The sequence below is a fragment of the Ochotona princeps genome, chromosome X (assembly GCF_030435755.1).
Source record: "Ochotona princeps isolate mOchPri1 chromosome X, mOchPri1.hap1, whole genome shotgun sequence".
Classification (NCBI taxonomy): domain Eukaryota; kingdom Metazoa; phylum Chordata; class Mammalia; order Lagomorpha; family Ochotonidae; genus Ochotona; species Ochotona princeps.
The window spans coordinates 107,214,624-107,229,872 of NC_080865.1; the positions used below are offsets into that span (position 1 = coordinate 107,214,624).

The 15,249-nt window shown below is 44.9% G+C and overlaps 3 protein-coding genes across 3 annotated transcripts in view; 2 read left to right on the forward strand and 1 right to left on the reverse strand.

The window, feature by feature from the left end:
- Positions 1-15,249, forward strand: part of DKC1 (dyskerin pseudouridine synthase 1) — a 129,190-nt gene that overhangs the window by 77,312 nt on the left and 36,629 nt on the right. The gene's annotated exons all lie outside the window — the stretch shown is intronic.
- The window catches only part of F8 (coagulation factor VIII), a 113,228-nt gene that overhangs the window by 2,949 nt on the left and 95,030 nt on the right, over positions 1-15,249 (reverse strand). The window contains exons 24-26 of the mRNA XM_058659188.1: positions 7,813-7,957; positions 7,263-7,411; positions 6,070-6,246 (exon numbers count right to left, since the gene is read on the reverse strand). Of these exons, the coding sequence (XP_058515171.1) occupies positions 6,070-6,246; positions 7,263-7,411; positions 7,813-7,957 (471 nt within the window). The remainder of the gene's footprint in view (positions 1-6,069; positions 6,247-7,262; positions 7,412-7,812; positions 7,958-15,249) is intronic.
- LOC131478531 (core histone macro-H2A.1) lies at positions 13,136-14,556 on the forward strand. Its single transcript, XM_058658704.1, has 2 exons — positions 13,136-13,289; positions 13,593-14,556. The coding sequence occupies exons 1-2, from the start codon at positions 13,136-13,138 to the stop codon at positions 14,117-14,119; spliced, it is 681 nt and encodes a 226-aa protein (XP_058514687.1). The 3' UTR covers positions 14,120-14,556.

Consider the following 15,249-nt stretch of genomic DNA (forward strand, 5'->3'; position numbering starts at 1 on the left):
TCAAGACACTTTTCTTGTAGAATTCCCACATTCTAAATTTGGATGACTGTTTTTAATAATTAGATTTTGGTGAGAAGTCTAAGTATGTAACATGTCCTCATTAAGATGGTGTTCATCCCATTTCTTTATTATAAAGATAATAATTTCCCTTTCTTAAAACAATAACAACAAATAGCAAGCTTTCCTCTAAAGCTTTTAGTACTACCCCGTTAAAGTTCCTTAAAAAAGCCAATAATATACTGATGGCTGAAGTGACTTTCCAGTTTTGTTATTTATTAGCCAGGTTTCTTCTATGAAGAAAGGCTCCCTCGTTTTTTTTCTTCTTCTTCCTTTTCTTTCTTTCTTTCATGATGGACTCCTGGATTTTTTTCTTTCTTAAATTTATTACAAAATACTTTTATAATTCTCTATGCTATTAATATTGCCTCAAATTTGGTCAACAGTAAGCCCTACCAGCCAGATTTTTGCTTCTTTTCACCCCACTTCATTCACCTTTAAGTGTTTCCTTGCATTGTGGTACATTAAGATGTTCCAAGAGCACCAGGCAGTTTCCTGACCCCACACATGGAATTTCCCTAAGGAACCCATGTTCCATTTAGACACCAACTTACTCTGCTCATTGTCACTGTGGTGTGATTACTTATAGGCTTTATCAGTGCAAAGTGCTAGGATTGTTTTACTTCCTCAGTTCTTATTGATATTTATAATTTGATTCTAATATTAATTGTTTATATTAGTTTTTAAGGACTTTCATTGCCAATTACAACAGATTGGTAGCATAAGAATAAAAGAAATTCATTCTATCAAAGTTTAGTGGTTCAGGCCCAGTGTGATGGCTCAGTAGCTAAATTGTGACCTTGAATGCTTTGGGATCCCACGGTGCCCCTGTTTGTGTCCCAAGTGCTCCACTTCCTATCCAGCTCCATGCTTGTCGCCGAGAAAAACAGTAGAGCATGGCCCAAAGCCTTGGGACCTTGCATCTGTGTGGGAGATCTGGAAAGAAGCTCCTGGCTGCAGACTGGCTCAGCTCCGGCCATTGCGGGCATCTCGCGGGTGAACCAGCTGATGGAAAATCTTTCTGTATCTCCTCTCTGTAAATCTGCCTTTCCAATAAAAATAAATAAATCTTTAAAGAAAAAAACCAAAATTTAGAGTTTCAAACTCTGAATCATGAATCAGGAGCACAAAAGACTGAATCACACACAGTAACACATTCAAAACTCAAAATTTTCACATTTAAAATGTGTTTGGAAGTGTATGCTCTGTCCACTTACATTCTATTAATGAAAATAAGTTCTACTGTTCTGCCCAAAATTGATGAGGTTTTCAAGAATCAAGAATAATACAGTGAATATCACATACCTCATATGTCATTTTCTGTTCACTTAGAAAATCTTAGTATTTATTATTATTATTCCAGCAATTAAGAGGTGATTTTTATGTGACCAAGAGCTGTTCAGCTAAGTTTCTTAGTTCTGGAGCACCATCTACTGTTAACAAAGTAGACTGCAACTTATGGTTCACAGTCATTGTTTTTACAGGATACCTAATTTCTATTACTTTTCTTCTTTTTTCATTACTGCTAATACTATGGACTTTGTTTAAATCTTCTGTCAGCTAATTCACTCCCCAAGTGACCACAATGGCCAGAGGTGAGCCAATCCGAAGCCAGGAACTAGAAGCTTCTTCTGGGTCTCACATGTGGGTGCATGGACCCAAGTACTCAGGTCATCTTATTCTGCTTTCTCAGGTGCATTAGAAGGGAATCAGATCAAAAGCAGAACAGCCAGAATTAAAAATTATATCCATATGGGATGCTGGCATCACAGGAGGCAGTTTAACTTGCTATGCCACAACGCTGGCTTCAACATCTGGAACTTCTAGAGTCAACTTTCTAGTGTTTTTTTTTTTTTTTTTTTAAATTTCATTTTAGAGGCAACATAATCCTCATTTAGGGGAGTTACCCCAGTACATTTATCAAGTGATACAAAAGCTGCTAGTTCCGAGTGTGGCCCAAAACAAGAGAAAGCTTAGTATCATGTTCAGGCCACCATGCAAACTTTAATCCAGTAGATGCAATTGAACTTGAGGTGTCAGTGGCAGACACAGATGTATCTGTATAATATAATATATAGAGAGTACCTTGTCAGGATCCTATCTGCACATCTCAGTACAGACCCTTAGGATTTTGTAGCCTTCATCTGTTGGTAAGTATTTTCCTTCTGAAAGTTCTTGGCTTGCTACTAGGTCTTAGGAAAAATTAATGCTTAACAACTGGCCACAGAGTTACCTTGTGACTTGAAATGCCCACCATGGACTGGATGTTATCTGACCCACTGCACCAGAAAATTGAGCCTGCACAGAAACACTCATCAAGTAGAAATGGTACAAATGTGACTGGACTCAAGCAGGTAGTGAAGGCACAATTACATGAACAAGCAGCCAAAATTGTTGTTTTTACTATTCCATTGCCTTCTCTTCTCGAAGTGTGCACTTCTGCTGTCTTATTGGGGAGGGGTAGACTAATACCAGTCGGCAGAGCAAGAGGAGCCCTCAGGTCTGGCTTACAAATGGCCTGCAAGATATGCAGGTAGTATCCCACTGTGAAGGCTACAGCACTAGGGTTGCTCTCCAGAGCGTCACTGCAGGACAATGGGAAACAGAAATCTTTTTCAGTGGGCAGAAATTCTGTTTTTCTGGTGCCGCACTTTGCTTAGAAGGATAAATCACAAAATCTGTAATTACGCACCAATTCATGGGCTGTAGCCAGCAGTTTGGCTAGATTTCCAGTGACTAAATTGGGGAACTGGTGATACATAAATGTGGAAAGGAGACATGTATGTAGACCTCCCTGAATGGGCAAAAAAGCGTGAAAATGTTTGTGTGCTATGTGAATATTCACCAAAAGGTGACCTAAGAAGAGGAAAATTTTGATAATCAAATGAATACCAGTCAGCTTGTTTGTGGAGACCAGCGATAGCACTTTGCAGATACTTTGCAGAGAGCAGTCAGTATTGCTGTCAGTGGTCAATGCACTCCTAAGCAAAGGAGCTATTCTTGGTGACGTGGTGATTACACTTGGGCTCAGCAATGTGATTTTCCACTTATTAATAACTGTCTGCAACCACTAAGTACACAGTCTGCCAGCAGTAGAGGCCAACACTGAGCTCCTAATATGACATCATTTCCCAACATGATCAACTCCCTGGTGGCAGGTTGATGACATTAGACTGCCTCCATCAATAAATGGGGAAACATTTTATTTTTTTTGTAACTGATAGTCAAATATAGAATTGTTTTTCCAGGACAGAATTCTTTTCCAAAATAACCATAGGTAGACTTATGCAATGCCTTATCTACTGTTATGGTATTCTACTCAGCAATGCTTCTAATTAAGGAGCTCACTTCACAACCAAAGTAGTGTAAAAGTTGTCCCACAGCCTTGGAATTCACTGGCCCTGTCATGTTTCCCAACAATATTGAGCAGCTGGCCTTATAAAATAGGGAATGGCATTTTCAAGACTTAATTACAGAACCATCTATGTGACAGTACTTTAAGGTGCTCAAGTTACGTTCTCTAGAAAGCTTTATGTGCTCTTAAGCAGTATCCAATATATGATGCTCTTTCTCCCATAGGCAGGAGTCACAAATTCAACAATCAAGGGAGGGATGGAAGTGAGAATGGTACTGCTTATCATTATCTCTGGGGACTCCAAAAGCAAAATGTTTGCTTCCTCTTTCTGTGGTCTTACATTCCAGTGTCCTAGAAATCTTAGTTCTAAAGGAAAGAATCCTTATGCTGAATAACTAACAAACGTTACAAATAACTGAAAGTTGAGACATGCCTAGCCACTTTGGATTCCTCATGCCTCTGCGTCAGTAGATGAAGAAAGGACTTACTGTGTTGGCTGGGTGATTTACCTTGAACATCTACTGGGAAGTTAGACTACTCTACCACAATGGATGTAAGGAAGAGCATTTTGGAATATAGGAGATTCCTTAGAGCAACTCTTAGTGTTATCATATAGTATGAATGAAGTCAATGAAAAACTATAATATTTCAATTCACAAAGAACTACTAGTGGTCCAAGCCCTTAAGGAATGAAAGTTTGAGTCACCATATCAGGTAAAGATCCATGACCCACAGACGTGCTTGCTTAAGACAAAGGGATTACAGAGTGAAGAATGAAAAGGGTAGTATGAACACCAGCTACCACTAAGGGACCAGTTGCGGAAAAAAGAAATATAATTATGTCAAGTATTTCATCCTTACATTGTTATGAATATGTGTATATCCACCTGTTTTCTTCCTTCTAGCTTCTTATAAACTTACATAAGATGCACTGATTTTTCTATCATAGCATTTAAGAATCATTAATTTTTGCAAAATTTACGTTATGAGATTTCAAGAAACAAAATGAGTTAAAATTCAAGGATGTCAATTCTTTTAGGGAATAAGTTAATGCATTTTTTATTATACACAGGCTTTTAAAATATTTTGTTAGATGGAATTATGATCTTGTTTTTTACTTCATTTAGATATTGAAAATTGTGTAAGGAGATGCATGTGAGTGCCCGAACAGATGGTTAATTCTATATGTCAACTTTCTGAGCCACAAGGAATCCAAATATTTAGTAAAACATTCTGGGTGTTTGCATGAGGGTGTTTTTGGATGAAATGGCATAAAAAATTCATAGACTGAGTAATGTAGATTGTCATCCTTAATGTGGGGAGGCATCATCCAATTCGTTGAAGACCTGAATAGAAGGGATTGCACTCTTCCAAGCAAGAGGGAATTCCTACCCGATTGCCTTCAAACAGGAACACAAATTTTTTCCTGCCCTTGAGCTTGAGCTAAAACATTTTAGCTCTTTCTGTGTCTCAAGTTGGTAGGTCTTCTGACCAGAACTACATCACTGTGTCGCCTATGTCTTAAGCTTGTTGAACAATCCCATAGGTCTTGGAACTTAACAGCCTCTGTAATAGCATGGGCCAGTGAAGTCTCTCTGACACACACAGCTCCCCATTCATACGTTACATGCATATAATCTCCCATGAAATATATATGTTTTCTGTATATTTCCTATGCATGTCCTATGAGGTCTGTTTCTCTGGATATCCTTCATTTACTTGCTTACATAAGAATAATACATTTGCCCTCTTATGTTTGGCTTATCATACTTGGCAAATTTTCAAGGATCATTTTATGTGATAGCACAAAGCAAAGATGCAACATTTTTAAAGTGGGAATTTCCGCTATAGTATCTGTTACCTAGACTCTAGACTACCAAAATGCTAATAGTATAAGTCTTTAAACACATCTTGAGAAATCAGGTAATTCTTTTTCGGGGCGATGTTGATCTGAGACTTGAAGAACAAATCAGGCAAAAGGGCAATAGGAGGCAGCTAGAAAAATGTTACAGGTGAAGAAATTGTGTGCATAAAAAGCCTGGACATGTTATAAAATTGCTACATCTAGGAACCTGAGAGCTTCGTGCTGTGGACAGAACTTAGAGAACAAAGGAACAAGTGACAAGAGACTTATTAGAGAGGTTGGTAAGTGCTACACTACAGTTTCTTCCGGTTGAAGTTAGGTAGTAGACTAGCTGAACTAGTCCTTTTCGATTATTTAGGGGTTAGTAAGACTTTGCGTCACATCTTCCAAGCAACATACTTTGTTGACTTATCTGTCAACTCAAAGTCAAGACTTGTCTAGACCAAAGTAGTTAAAGTTCAATACACTGGGGAACCTGGGTTGCTGACAAGAATGTGGACATCATTAAGCATTTGGGAGATAACTCAGCTGTCTCACCCCTCTGATTCTAGCCATCATCTTGAATGATATTAATATCCAAGAGGAGAATCAATTCTAGGCTCTATTCTGCCTTACTCTTGGGCTTTTACCTCCTTGTTTAAAAGTCATGTTCTCTCAAAATGCTCCTCACAGTGTCCTGCTACTACAGATAGTCAGTATATTTTATGTTGATGCTTAGGTCACGTATCAATCTTTCTGTGTTCCTAATGTCAAACTTTGGAAGTTTTCTGTCCTTCTTATGAGACTAGAGTACCTTTAATTTGCCATGCTGAAAAAAGAAACTCCAGTGATGGCCATCTTGACTGCTGGAGATGAGGAACTCTTTCACATACATGCTGGTAAGGAGAGATTTAACTCCCTGGGTGACGATTGCTGTGACTTTCATAGTTTTCCGGAAGTCTACTTGTAGCCACTCTTGTGGATTATTCACCTGAGGAGGACAACATTGGAGTAGTATCCTCTTGGTTACTACTTGTTCCCTGAAAGCCACAAACCCCTTCTTTGTCATATCACATTCTACATTTTCAAAAGATTTATTTTTTTTTTATTTGAAGGGTAGGTAGATTTACGGAGAAAAGGAGAGACTGAGAGAGGGAGAGATTTTCCATCTTCTGGCTCAGTCCCCAAATGGCTGCAACAGACAGAGCTGAACCATTCCAAAGCCAGGAGCCAGGAGCTTCTTCTAGGTCTCCCACATGGGTGCAGGGTCCCAAGGCTTTGGGCCATCTTTCACTGCTTTCCCAGGCCACAGGCAGGGAGCTGGATGGGAGGTGGAGCAGCTGGGACATGAACTGGTGCCCATATGGGAGGTTGGTGCCTGCAGGTTAAGGATTATCCTATTGAGCCAAAGAGCTGGCTCCATCACTCTGCATTTCAATGATTTGTCAGTCTCCTTTATTAGCCTCTAAGGAACTTCAGGGCCAAAATTGTTCAAAACTGATTTCTGTATTCTCAGTGTCAGTCCATTAGCAATGCATTAATGACCTATTTTACTTGAAATACACCCTTGGAGGAGAATAGAAATAAACTTAATTTCAAAAAAAAAATCAGTGACTGAAAAACCACAAACCTTGCGGATTTAGAAAACATCTGTGCCCAGTGAATTTTGTACAACCACAACCCTTTTCTTTGAGGTACTGTAAAACCTGGAAATAAAGCTAATGATTGGCATTTGTCTGTAAAACTGGATTTATATGCCATAATCCTTTCACAGAGACTAGTCAAGTATTGGATACAGACATTTTGCTTTTGCCCATGAGGTTGTGGGCCTGTAGTCAATCTTCTTGACATACTTTTGAAAGAAGAGTTCACAAAAATACTGCTTTTTCAGTATTTTTGTTCTTTCATCAAATACATTTGATGAAATAGTCAAGGATTTCTTCTATTTTTACCCAACCTCTGCTCCCTGCTCTGTGTCAGTTAAGTAGTGTATCTGTTACCTCTTACCTGAGGTCTCCAGGCATTAATCTTCCCCTGGAGATTAAGTCGGGCTTTTGAAGGATACCAGGCTGTAAACATCCTGGTGAAGTAGGATGAGGCAGTAATTTGTGCGTCTGATATTACTTTACTTTCCATTCCCAATGGCATGCTGCAACCTCAAGGGAGAGGAAAAAGTTATCACAAAGGTAGACCTCAGTGTTAAGTTTCACTGGGCTGCATCAATCAATGTTCTAGGTCTACTGTCATCATCGTATCATTTCTCAGGAACTAACTTTTGCAAAGATTCTGTCATTGTTAACATGGTCCTTGTTTTATTTTTAGCTCTAACTTTGATTTTTCTTGCTAATAGTAGTGTGAGAGGTGGCTACCTCTGTAGAACTCCTCAGCTAATGAATTAAATTCTTAAGTTTTCCCAGGACTGAGTCCCACTCTGTTTCCCAATACTGGAACACCATGCCCAAACCCCACCTGTCACCAAGTGTCAGGTTAGTTACAACAGTTAGTAACCCTACCTTTGGTTGGGAGAGGTAAGGATATATGATGATGTAACACTTACTATTTAAATCACAGCCTATTAACTCCATGCGAAGAGTACTGCGGATGCTATAATGAGTTGGGTGTAAACGAATATACTGAGCAATAATTGGAGGATTAAAAATATTGTGTTTTATCCCAGATGAATCCACATTGCCAAAGAAGACCTGTTGGAAGAGATTAACACAGACACAAGGGAAGTGAATACAGAACGAAGAACAATCTCTTCCAAAGACATGTTCCTTCCTTCTAATTTGGCTTTGTGTATTGCACAACATTATATGATACACAAATGAATTAATTCTGGATAAACACAGATTAAGATGATACATACGAAGAAGAAAAGCACCAGGCAGAAGAATGGAACAAGGGCGATTAGGCCTGGAGCAAGTGAAGTAATTGTCTACCTTCATCTAAGCTGAGGACATTATTTGGAATTTTGTTACTATAGCATGGTCCACAGGTCAGCAATAGCAGCATTATTACATAGGAGTAATTATACATACAGTTTTGGGAAAGTGACATCAGAAAATTGATGGAATAAGAAGTTCTTACTTTTCAGTCACCTACAGAAACAACAATTTGGCAACCATTTATAGATTAAAGTCCCTTTGTGGGAGCCTTGGGATCCAACTATAAAGTTGAGAAATCCCAACAGAACTTAAGACCAAGGATGACTGCTTTGATAAGGTAAGCCCACATAGTGGAGATGGAGCTTCCAGCTATAGACCTGGCTACAGAACCAGAAATAGCTACACCCCAGTGGATTCACTGACAGCCCTATATTATTATTATTATTATTATTATTATTATTATTTTGTTTTTATTGGAAAGTCAGATATACAGAGAGGAGGAGAGACAGAGAGGAAGATCTTTCATATGCTGATTCACTCCCCAAGTGGCCACAATGACCAGAGCTGAGCCAATCCAAAGCCAGGACCCAGGAGCTTCTTCCTGGTCCCCCACTTGGGTGTAGAGTACCAAGGCTTTGGGATGTCCTCCGCTGTTTTCCCAGGCCACAAACAGGGAGCTGGATGGGAAGTGGAGCAGTTGGGCTTGGCTGGGCTGTAGCACCCAGCAACAAGAACCAGAATGGGTGAGGGCTTGTCAGGAAAGGTCACTGTTCTTATGGGACAGGAGGTGGACCAAGTAGGGCTGGCCCATAAGAACAGTGGCCTTTCCTGACCAGCTTGGTCGCACCCAGACATAGCTCACACATGCCTCTACAGGGGCAGAGACCTAGTCTAGCCCGTCCTACACCCATCCTGGTTGTCACGAGCACCAGTGGGTGTTAGAGTCTACCCCAGTCCAGTGCATTCCAGACCCAGCCCACACCCATGCTGAGGGACCCTACAGCCATATTCAGACCAGACTGCAGCCCCCTACCCTGGCCTTCATGCTCGCCAGTGGGAATTACACTCCAGCCAGGACGTCCCCTTAGCTCCGCAAGCAGGCCTGTTCCCATCCACAGGTCTTGCACATGCAGTGGTTGCTCTGATCCAGCTTGGCATAGCCCCTCAGCTGGCTTAGCCCTCACCTTTGGATGCTGCAATCTGGCCTAACCTGGCCTTTTCCAAGTCCCAACTCTCACTGGCAGGTGCTGTAATCTGGCCCTGCTCAGTCTGCTCCTATCCCTGGCTCATACAAACTGGTAGATGTGTAACCTAGCCTGGCATGATCTGCACTCCAGCCTGGTTTCTACACTTGCCAGTAGGTTAAGGTTTGCTCAGCCTGCCCAGTCTGCCCCCTTTCAAAACCAACCTACATACTTGCCAACATATTGGGCTACCTTGTCCAGCTTGCCCAACTCCTAAGTCTGGATCATGTGCTCACCAGTGGGAGTTATGATCCTGTGGGGGAGTTTCCCAGGTTCCCCCACTTGGCCCACTCCCAGATCCAGATCTCACATGAACCAGCAGGTGCTAGGCCCTTGCCTGGCATAGCCTGCCCCTCCACCTTGGTCTTTGTATGAGCTGGAGGATGTTGTGGGCCCCGTCAGCACTATTTGTATTTAGTCCTGCCACCAGCCTTACATGTCCAGGTGCCTGGGAAAAACAACTCCCATTGGTACCTCCCGTGACAGGCCTACTGACTGTATACCTTGGAACACCCCCTTAAAACCACAGTCTAAGGGTAGCTTTGCCTACCCAGGAACTTGGGAGAGCATGGCAGCCTATGTATCTGAAAAAGTTCAACTAATTGGAGCCAGTTGTGGATACAAAAGTCCATGATCCAGCTTCAGTCCTGCTGTATCACAGGCTTGAGGAGTTCTTGCCTTAAAGGGAACTTGGAAGATCCTATCTGTGTAAGGCCCCACAATCACAGGAATAGCTAGCGACATTGAAGCAGCTCCAGGCCCTACAGCATGATCTGCAGGTATTTCTGCTCACCCAGTGTAAGTTTCATCCATCCACATCTCAATTAACAGGCCATTGTCTGGGGACCTGAATGTGGGTCCAGAAGAGGAGTCTACTCGTTTAAATGTCCAGAGACTAATGAAAGGCTACTGATCACAAATACTCAGGAAAACATAACCCCATCAAACGAAGCTCTAGTAGTCAACCCAAAAGATATGAAGATTCATAAATTTCTTGACAAATAATTAAAAACAATTATTTAAAGTTGCTTAATAAGCTATAAGACAACAGGTAGAAAATTTAAAATTTAAGAAAACACTATATAAATGATAAGTCAGAAGAGAAATAAACAAAGATAAAGTGCCAAACTAAATACTGTGCCAAATATAATATCTGAAATGGAAAACTCAGCAGACCTTCAATAACAGAGTCAGCCATGCAGGAAACAGAAGCAGTGAAAGGGTCGGATGTTTGGCATGGCAGCTAAGGTGCCACTCTGAATGCCCACATCCCAAGTTGCAGTGCTTGGGTTTGAGTTCCATCCCTGCTTTCACTCAGCTTCCTATTAATGTGCACACTGGGAGGCAACAAGTGCTGGCTCACGTAACATGGGAGACACAGATTGAGTTCCAGGCTACTATCATTAGCCTGGCCCAGCTGGCTACTGTGGCCATTTGGGGAATGAATCAATAAATGAGAGTTATCTATTTATCTGTCTATCAACTGTAAAGCATTATCTATATTTTTCTTTTTGTTCTTTTTTTTAATTTTTTTAAATTGCAAAGTCAGATATACAGAGAGGAGAAGAGACAGAGAAGAAGATCTTCTGTCTGTTGATTCACTTCCCAAGTGGCCACAATGGCTGGAGCTGCACCAATCCAAAGCCAGGAGCCAGGAAATTCTTCCAGGTCTCCCACAAGGGTGCAGGGTCCCAAGGCTTTGGGCCGTCCTCGACTGCTTTCCCAGGCCACAAGCAGGGAGCTGGATGGGAAGCGGGGCCATCGGTATTAGAACTGGTGCCCATATGTGATCCTGGGTGTGTTCAAGGCGAGGACTTTAGCCAGAGGTACTGCGCTGGGCCCCTATACTTTCTTTTTAAGATTCATTTATTTATATTTGAATGGCATAGTTACAGAGAAAGAGAGATGTTCATCTGCTGGTGTACTCCCCAAGTGGTCTGCTCTGCAGCCAGAAGCTTCTTCTGGGTCTCCCACAATGGTGCAGGGACCAAGGATTTAAGTAATCTGCTAGGTGGGTCCCAGCCCTCTCCTGGGCGCAGCTTAGGCGAATGTTCCCTGACCCGCACCTAGGGGTTAATTAGGTCCAACAGCACTGTGCTGGTAAAGTTCCAGAAGGAATTTCACAATGAATGCCCAGAAATCTCTGCACCCAGCAATATCCCACAGAAGGGAAAGTGAGGAGAAACAGAACCCACACTCATATCCATAAAAGCTCTAATCCAAATATAGACGGGGCTCTCAGTTCTTACTGCCACTGTCTCATGTCTGGAGCTGTCTCTGTTCTTATACATAGAAAACACTGAAGAAGCTACCAAAAATCCAAACAGCAGATAAAAACAACTCAAAAACAGCTCAAAAAAGTTGAAGGGTCCAACATCAATGTGGAATAAACAGATACATGTCTTTATATACACTAGCAATGACCAATTTGAAAATAAGATTCAGGGAATAATTCATTTTATAACAGAATCGAAAGGAATGAATGAAGAATAAATTTAGCAGAAGATACATAGGACATGTATTCTGAAAGACTGCAACACATGGCAGAAACAAAATAAGAAGTCTTAAATAAATGGAAAGGAACTCCATGTTAATGGATTGGAATATTTAATATCAAGAAGATGGCCCTCATCTTTAAGGAAATATATAGATCTAATGCAGTGCCTGAATTTTATGTAAAACTGGACAAGCTGGTGCTAAAATTCCTAAAATGGAAATTAAAGGAGCCCAGACACTCAAACAACTTCAACAGAGAACAAAGTTGAAGGGCTCAGACTGAGCAGTTCAAAAGCTTACTACAAAAAGTTAAAGCACTGCCATCAGGATAAATATATGGGCCAAAGTCACTTACCGAGATATAGTTAATTATCAACAACAGTGCCAAGAATGTTCAATGTGGAAAGTCTAAACTCTTCAATAAAATGGTGTTGGAACTTGGATCCCTAAATTATGACATGTAAAACTATTTGTGAAATTCAAAATGGCACACAGATTTAAACCTAAAGAGTGAAAACTATGAAAATGTTAGAAGAAAACAAATTTAAGTTTTCATGCCCTTGCATTAGGTGACTGGTTTGTAAATATAACACCAAAAGCACAACCACAGAAGTTGTTCTTTTCACAGAATGCACTTTACCCAAATTAAAATCATTGGTGCAGCAAAGGACGTTATCTGCAAAGTTAAAGGACCACCCACAGAATGTGAGAAACACTTTCTAGGGCAAATAACTGAAAAAGATGTCTTTTGCAAAATATATAGAGGCCTTAGATTTCCACAGCAAAAGGGTAGTCAAGACAAGAAACAGCAGGACAGGTACATAGTACAGTTAAGCATTGGGGAAAGACGAGTTTAAATCATTCTGATCTAGCATTTCATACACACTGGGATGATGACTAGAAGCCAAAGAAAACAAGCAAAAAGAAAATAGGCTTTGTCTAAGACATGGAAAAATGATGATCCTCAAATATTGCTGCTGGGAATGCAAAACGCTAAGGCTGGGTGGAAATAAGTCAACACGTGATGTTTCCATATGCAATGTTACTTGAGATGTGAAAAGGAATACAGTATTGCTTTAAAGTAGATGAATCATAATGAAAACATTAAAGCCAAGGGGTTAGCAGCAGGGTACAAGTTGCCTGCCGTTCACTGTAAAACTACAGGACAAGATACTGGCAACCGGAGATTCTGGCTAGCAGTAGAAGTGACCACAGGCAACTGGGAGCAGGAACAGATAAGGAGAAAGGGGTGATGGAGAGTGAGTTCTCATGGCTACCGGGGGTTCTGTCGAGTGTGTTGGAACTAGATGGTAGCACCACACTGTGGTTCTCCTTCACGCCACCGAGTTTGCTCCCCTCTTGCCCGGACCCCTTGATGTCTCGAGAAGCCTTCCGCCCCGTGGAAAGTGAGAGTTCTCACGCAGAGATGAGTTGGCTCTTCCCTCGCTGCCACCGCGTGGCCATCCCGTGACCCAATGGCACACGGCCGCCCAGGGGTCGGCCATCAGCCCACGCCTCCCACAAGGACGCCACCGGAAGTGCGCTGGCCAGGCCACCGGAAGTGCACTGGCCAGGCCACCAGAAGTGCGCCCTGGTTGCTAGGCTACCGGGAGCCACTGCCTGGGCGGCAACGGCTGGGGGCTTCCAAGGAGGAGGCCAAGCAAAGCGGAAAAGCCAGCGGCCAAGTCGTCACTGCCATCATCTCGCAGAGCATGCCAGGAGGTGGGAGCCGTTGACGGTGGGCATCCTCCTGCCGCCGTCGCCGCCGTTGCCAGCGGGCCGCTCCCGCTCTGCCGGAGCCGAGCTGACCTTCTCCGTGAGCCAGGTGGAGCAGCGTCTGCGGGAGGGTCACTATGCCCAGTGCCTGGGCTGGTCTGCACCGCTCTTCCTGGCCGCCACCCTGACGGCCAAGGTGCTGGAGCTGGTGGGCATCGAGGCCCACAACAGCGGCAGCCAGCGCATCACTCCTCGGCTTTTGGACACGGCCATCCACAACAACCCCGCGCTCAGTGGGCTCTTGGGTACCACAACCATCTCCCAAGTGGCCCTGGACCTGGGCTCCCGGGAGCTGTCCCGCACTGGTCGCCCAGGGGCCTGCAGCTGTCGCGCACTGGTCGCCCAGGGGCCTGGCCCCTCTTCCACCCTGCCTCTCCTGTCTCGCCCCGCGAGGGTCCCCTCTCTCACAGCCAGCCAGGCCATCCCTGGCCTCCAGAGCACCCCAATATTAAATTGTTGAAGCAACCCTGGGCCTGCCTCAGTGACTCTGTGTTGTCGCCGTCCAACTGGGGCGGGGAGGGGGGGGCGGGTGCCAGGGAAATCGGCATGGGGGTGGGAGGCAGGGCAGGGAGGGCCTGGAGGCATGCTGGCCAGGGCAGCGAGGGCTGTCCCTCTCCCTGGGACGGTGTATGAGGGTGGGAGGGGTGTAAGGAGTTAGCACGGCCCTGGGTCTGAGCGAGTGTGTGGCCAGCCTGGAGTGCTGGGTAGCAGGCGGCGCATCAGGGTGGGAGGTGCTGTGCACAGGGTCCAGGTACAGAAGACGTCTGCCCGGAGCAAGGCACAGCCTGCTCGGGGTAGTGCCCAGGCAGTGGCCTGCACGGGCATGCAGCTCAGGACCTGGACCGAGATGCTGGCCGGAGGCAGCGGGAGGCGACGAAGGACTGCGTGGGCGGGCAGAGGTGGGCCGACCGCGTGGGCGGCCGACGGTGGGCCCGGGTTCCAAGCCGAGAGGTAACCAGTGAGCGCATTTTGGGTGGGGGGAGGGACAGGCCACCCCCGCGCCCTCGCGGAACGGACAGCAGTCCGGTCCGGATGGCGTTCAGGGGCGCACGCGCGGGGGCGCCGTGAGGGCACCGGGTGAGCCGGCCGGCCGGGCGCCCCGGGTTGGCGCGGGCACTCGGGCTCTCGGCTAGGTTCCGCCCCATCGCTGGGTGCGGTGGGGCCGGTAGGCCCGCCCTCGCCAGGCCCGGCCTCCGCTCCGCCCTCGGCTTGTCCACCGCCAGGGCAGGCCGGCGCGGGCCGTGGGCCGAGGAGGCCGGGCCCCGGGGCGTCGCAGAGGCGCGGCGCCGGCGCCGGCGAATCGGGCCGCTGCGTCAGCACGCTGGGAAGGGCCAAGGGCGGCCAAGATGGCGGCGGCCGCGGCGGGCCTGGGCGGTGGTGCGGGCGCGGGGCCCGAGGCCTCGGACTTCCTGGCCCGCTACCGGCTGGTGTCCAACAAGCTGAAGAAGCGGTTCCTGCGCAAGCCCAACGTGGCGGAAGCGGGCGAGCAGTTCGGGCAGCTGGGCCGCGAGCTGCGCGCCCAGGAGTGCCTGCCGTACGCGGCCTGGTGCCAGCTGGCGGTGGCGCGCTGCCAGCAGGCGCTGTTCCACG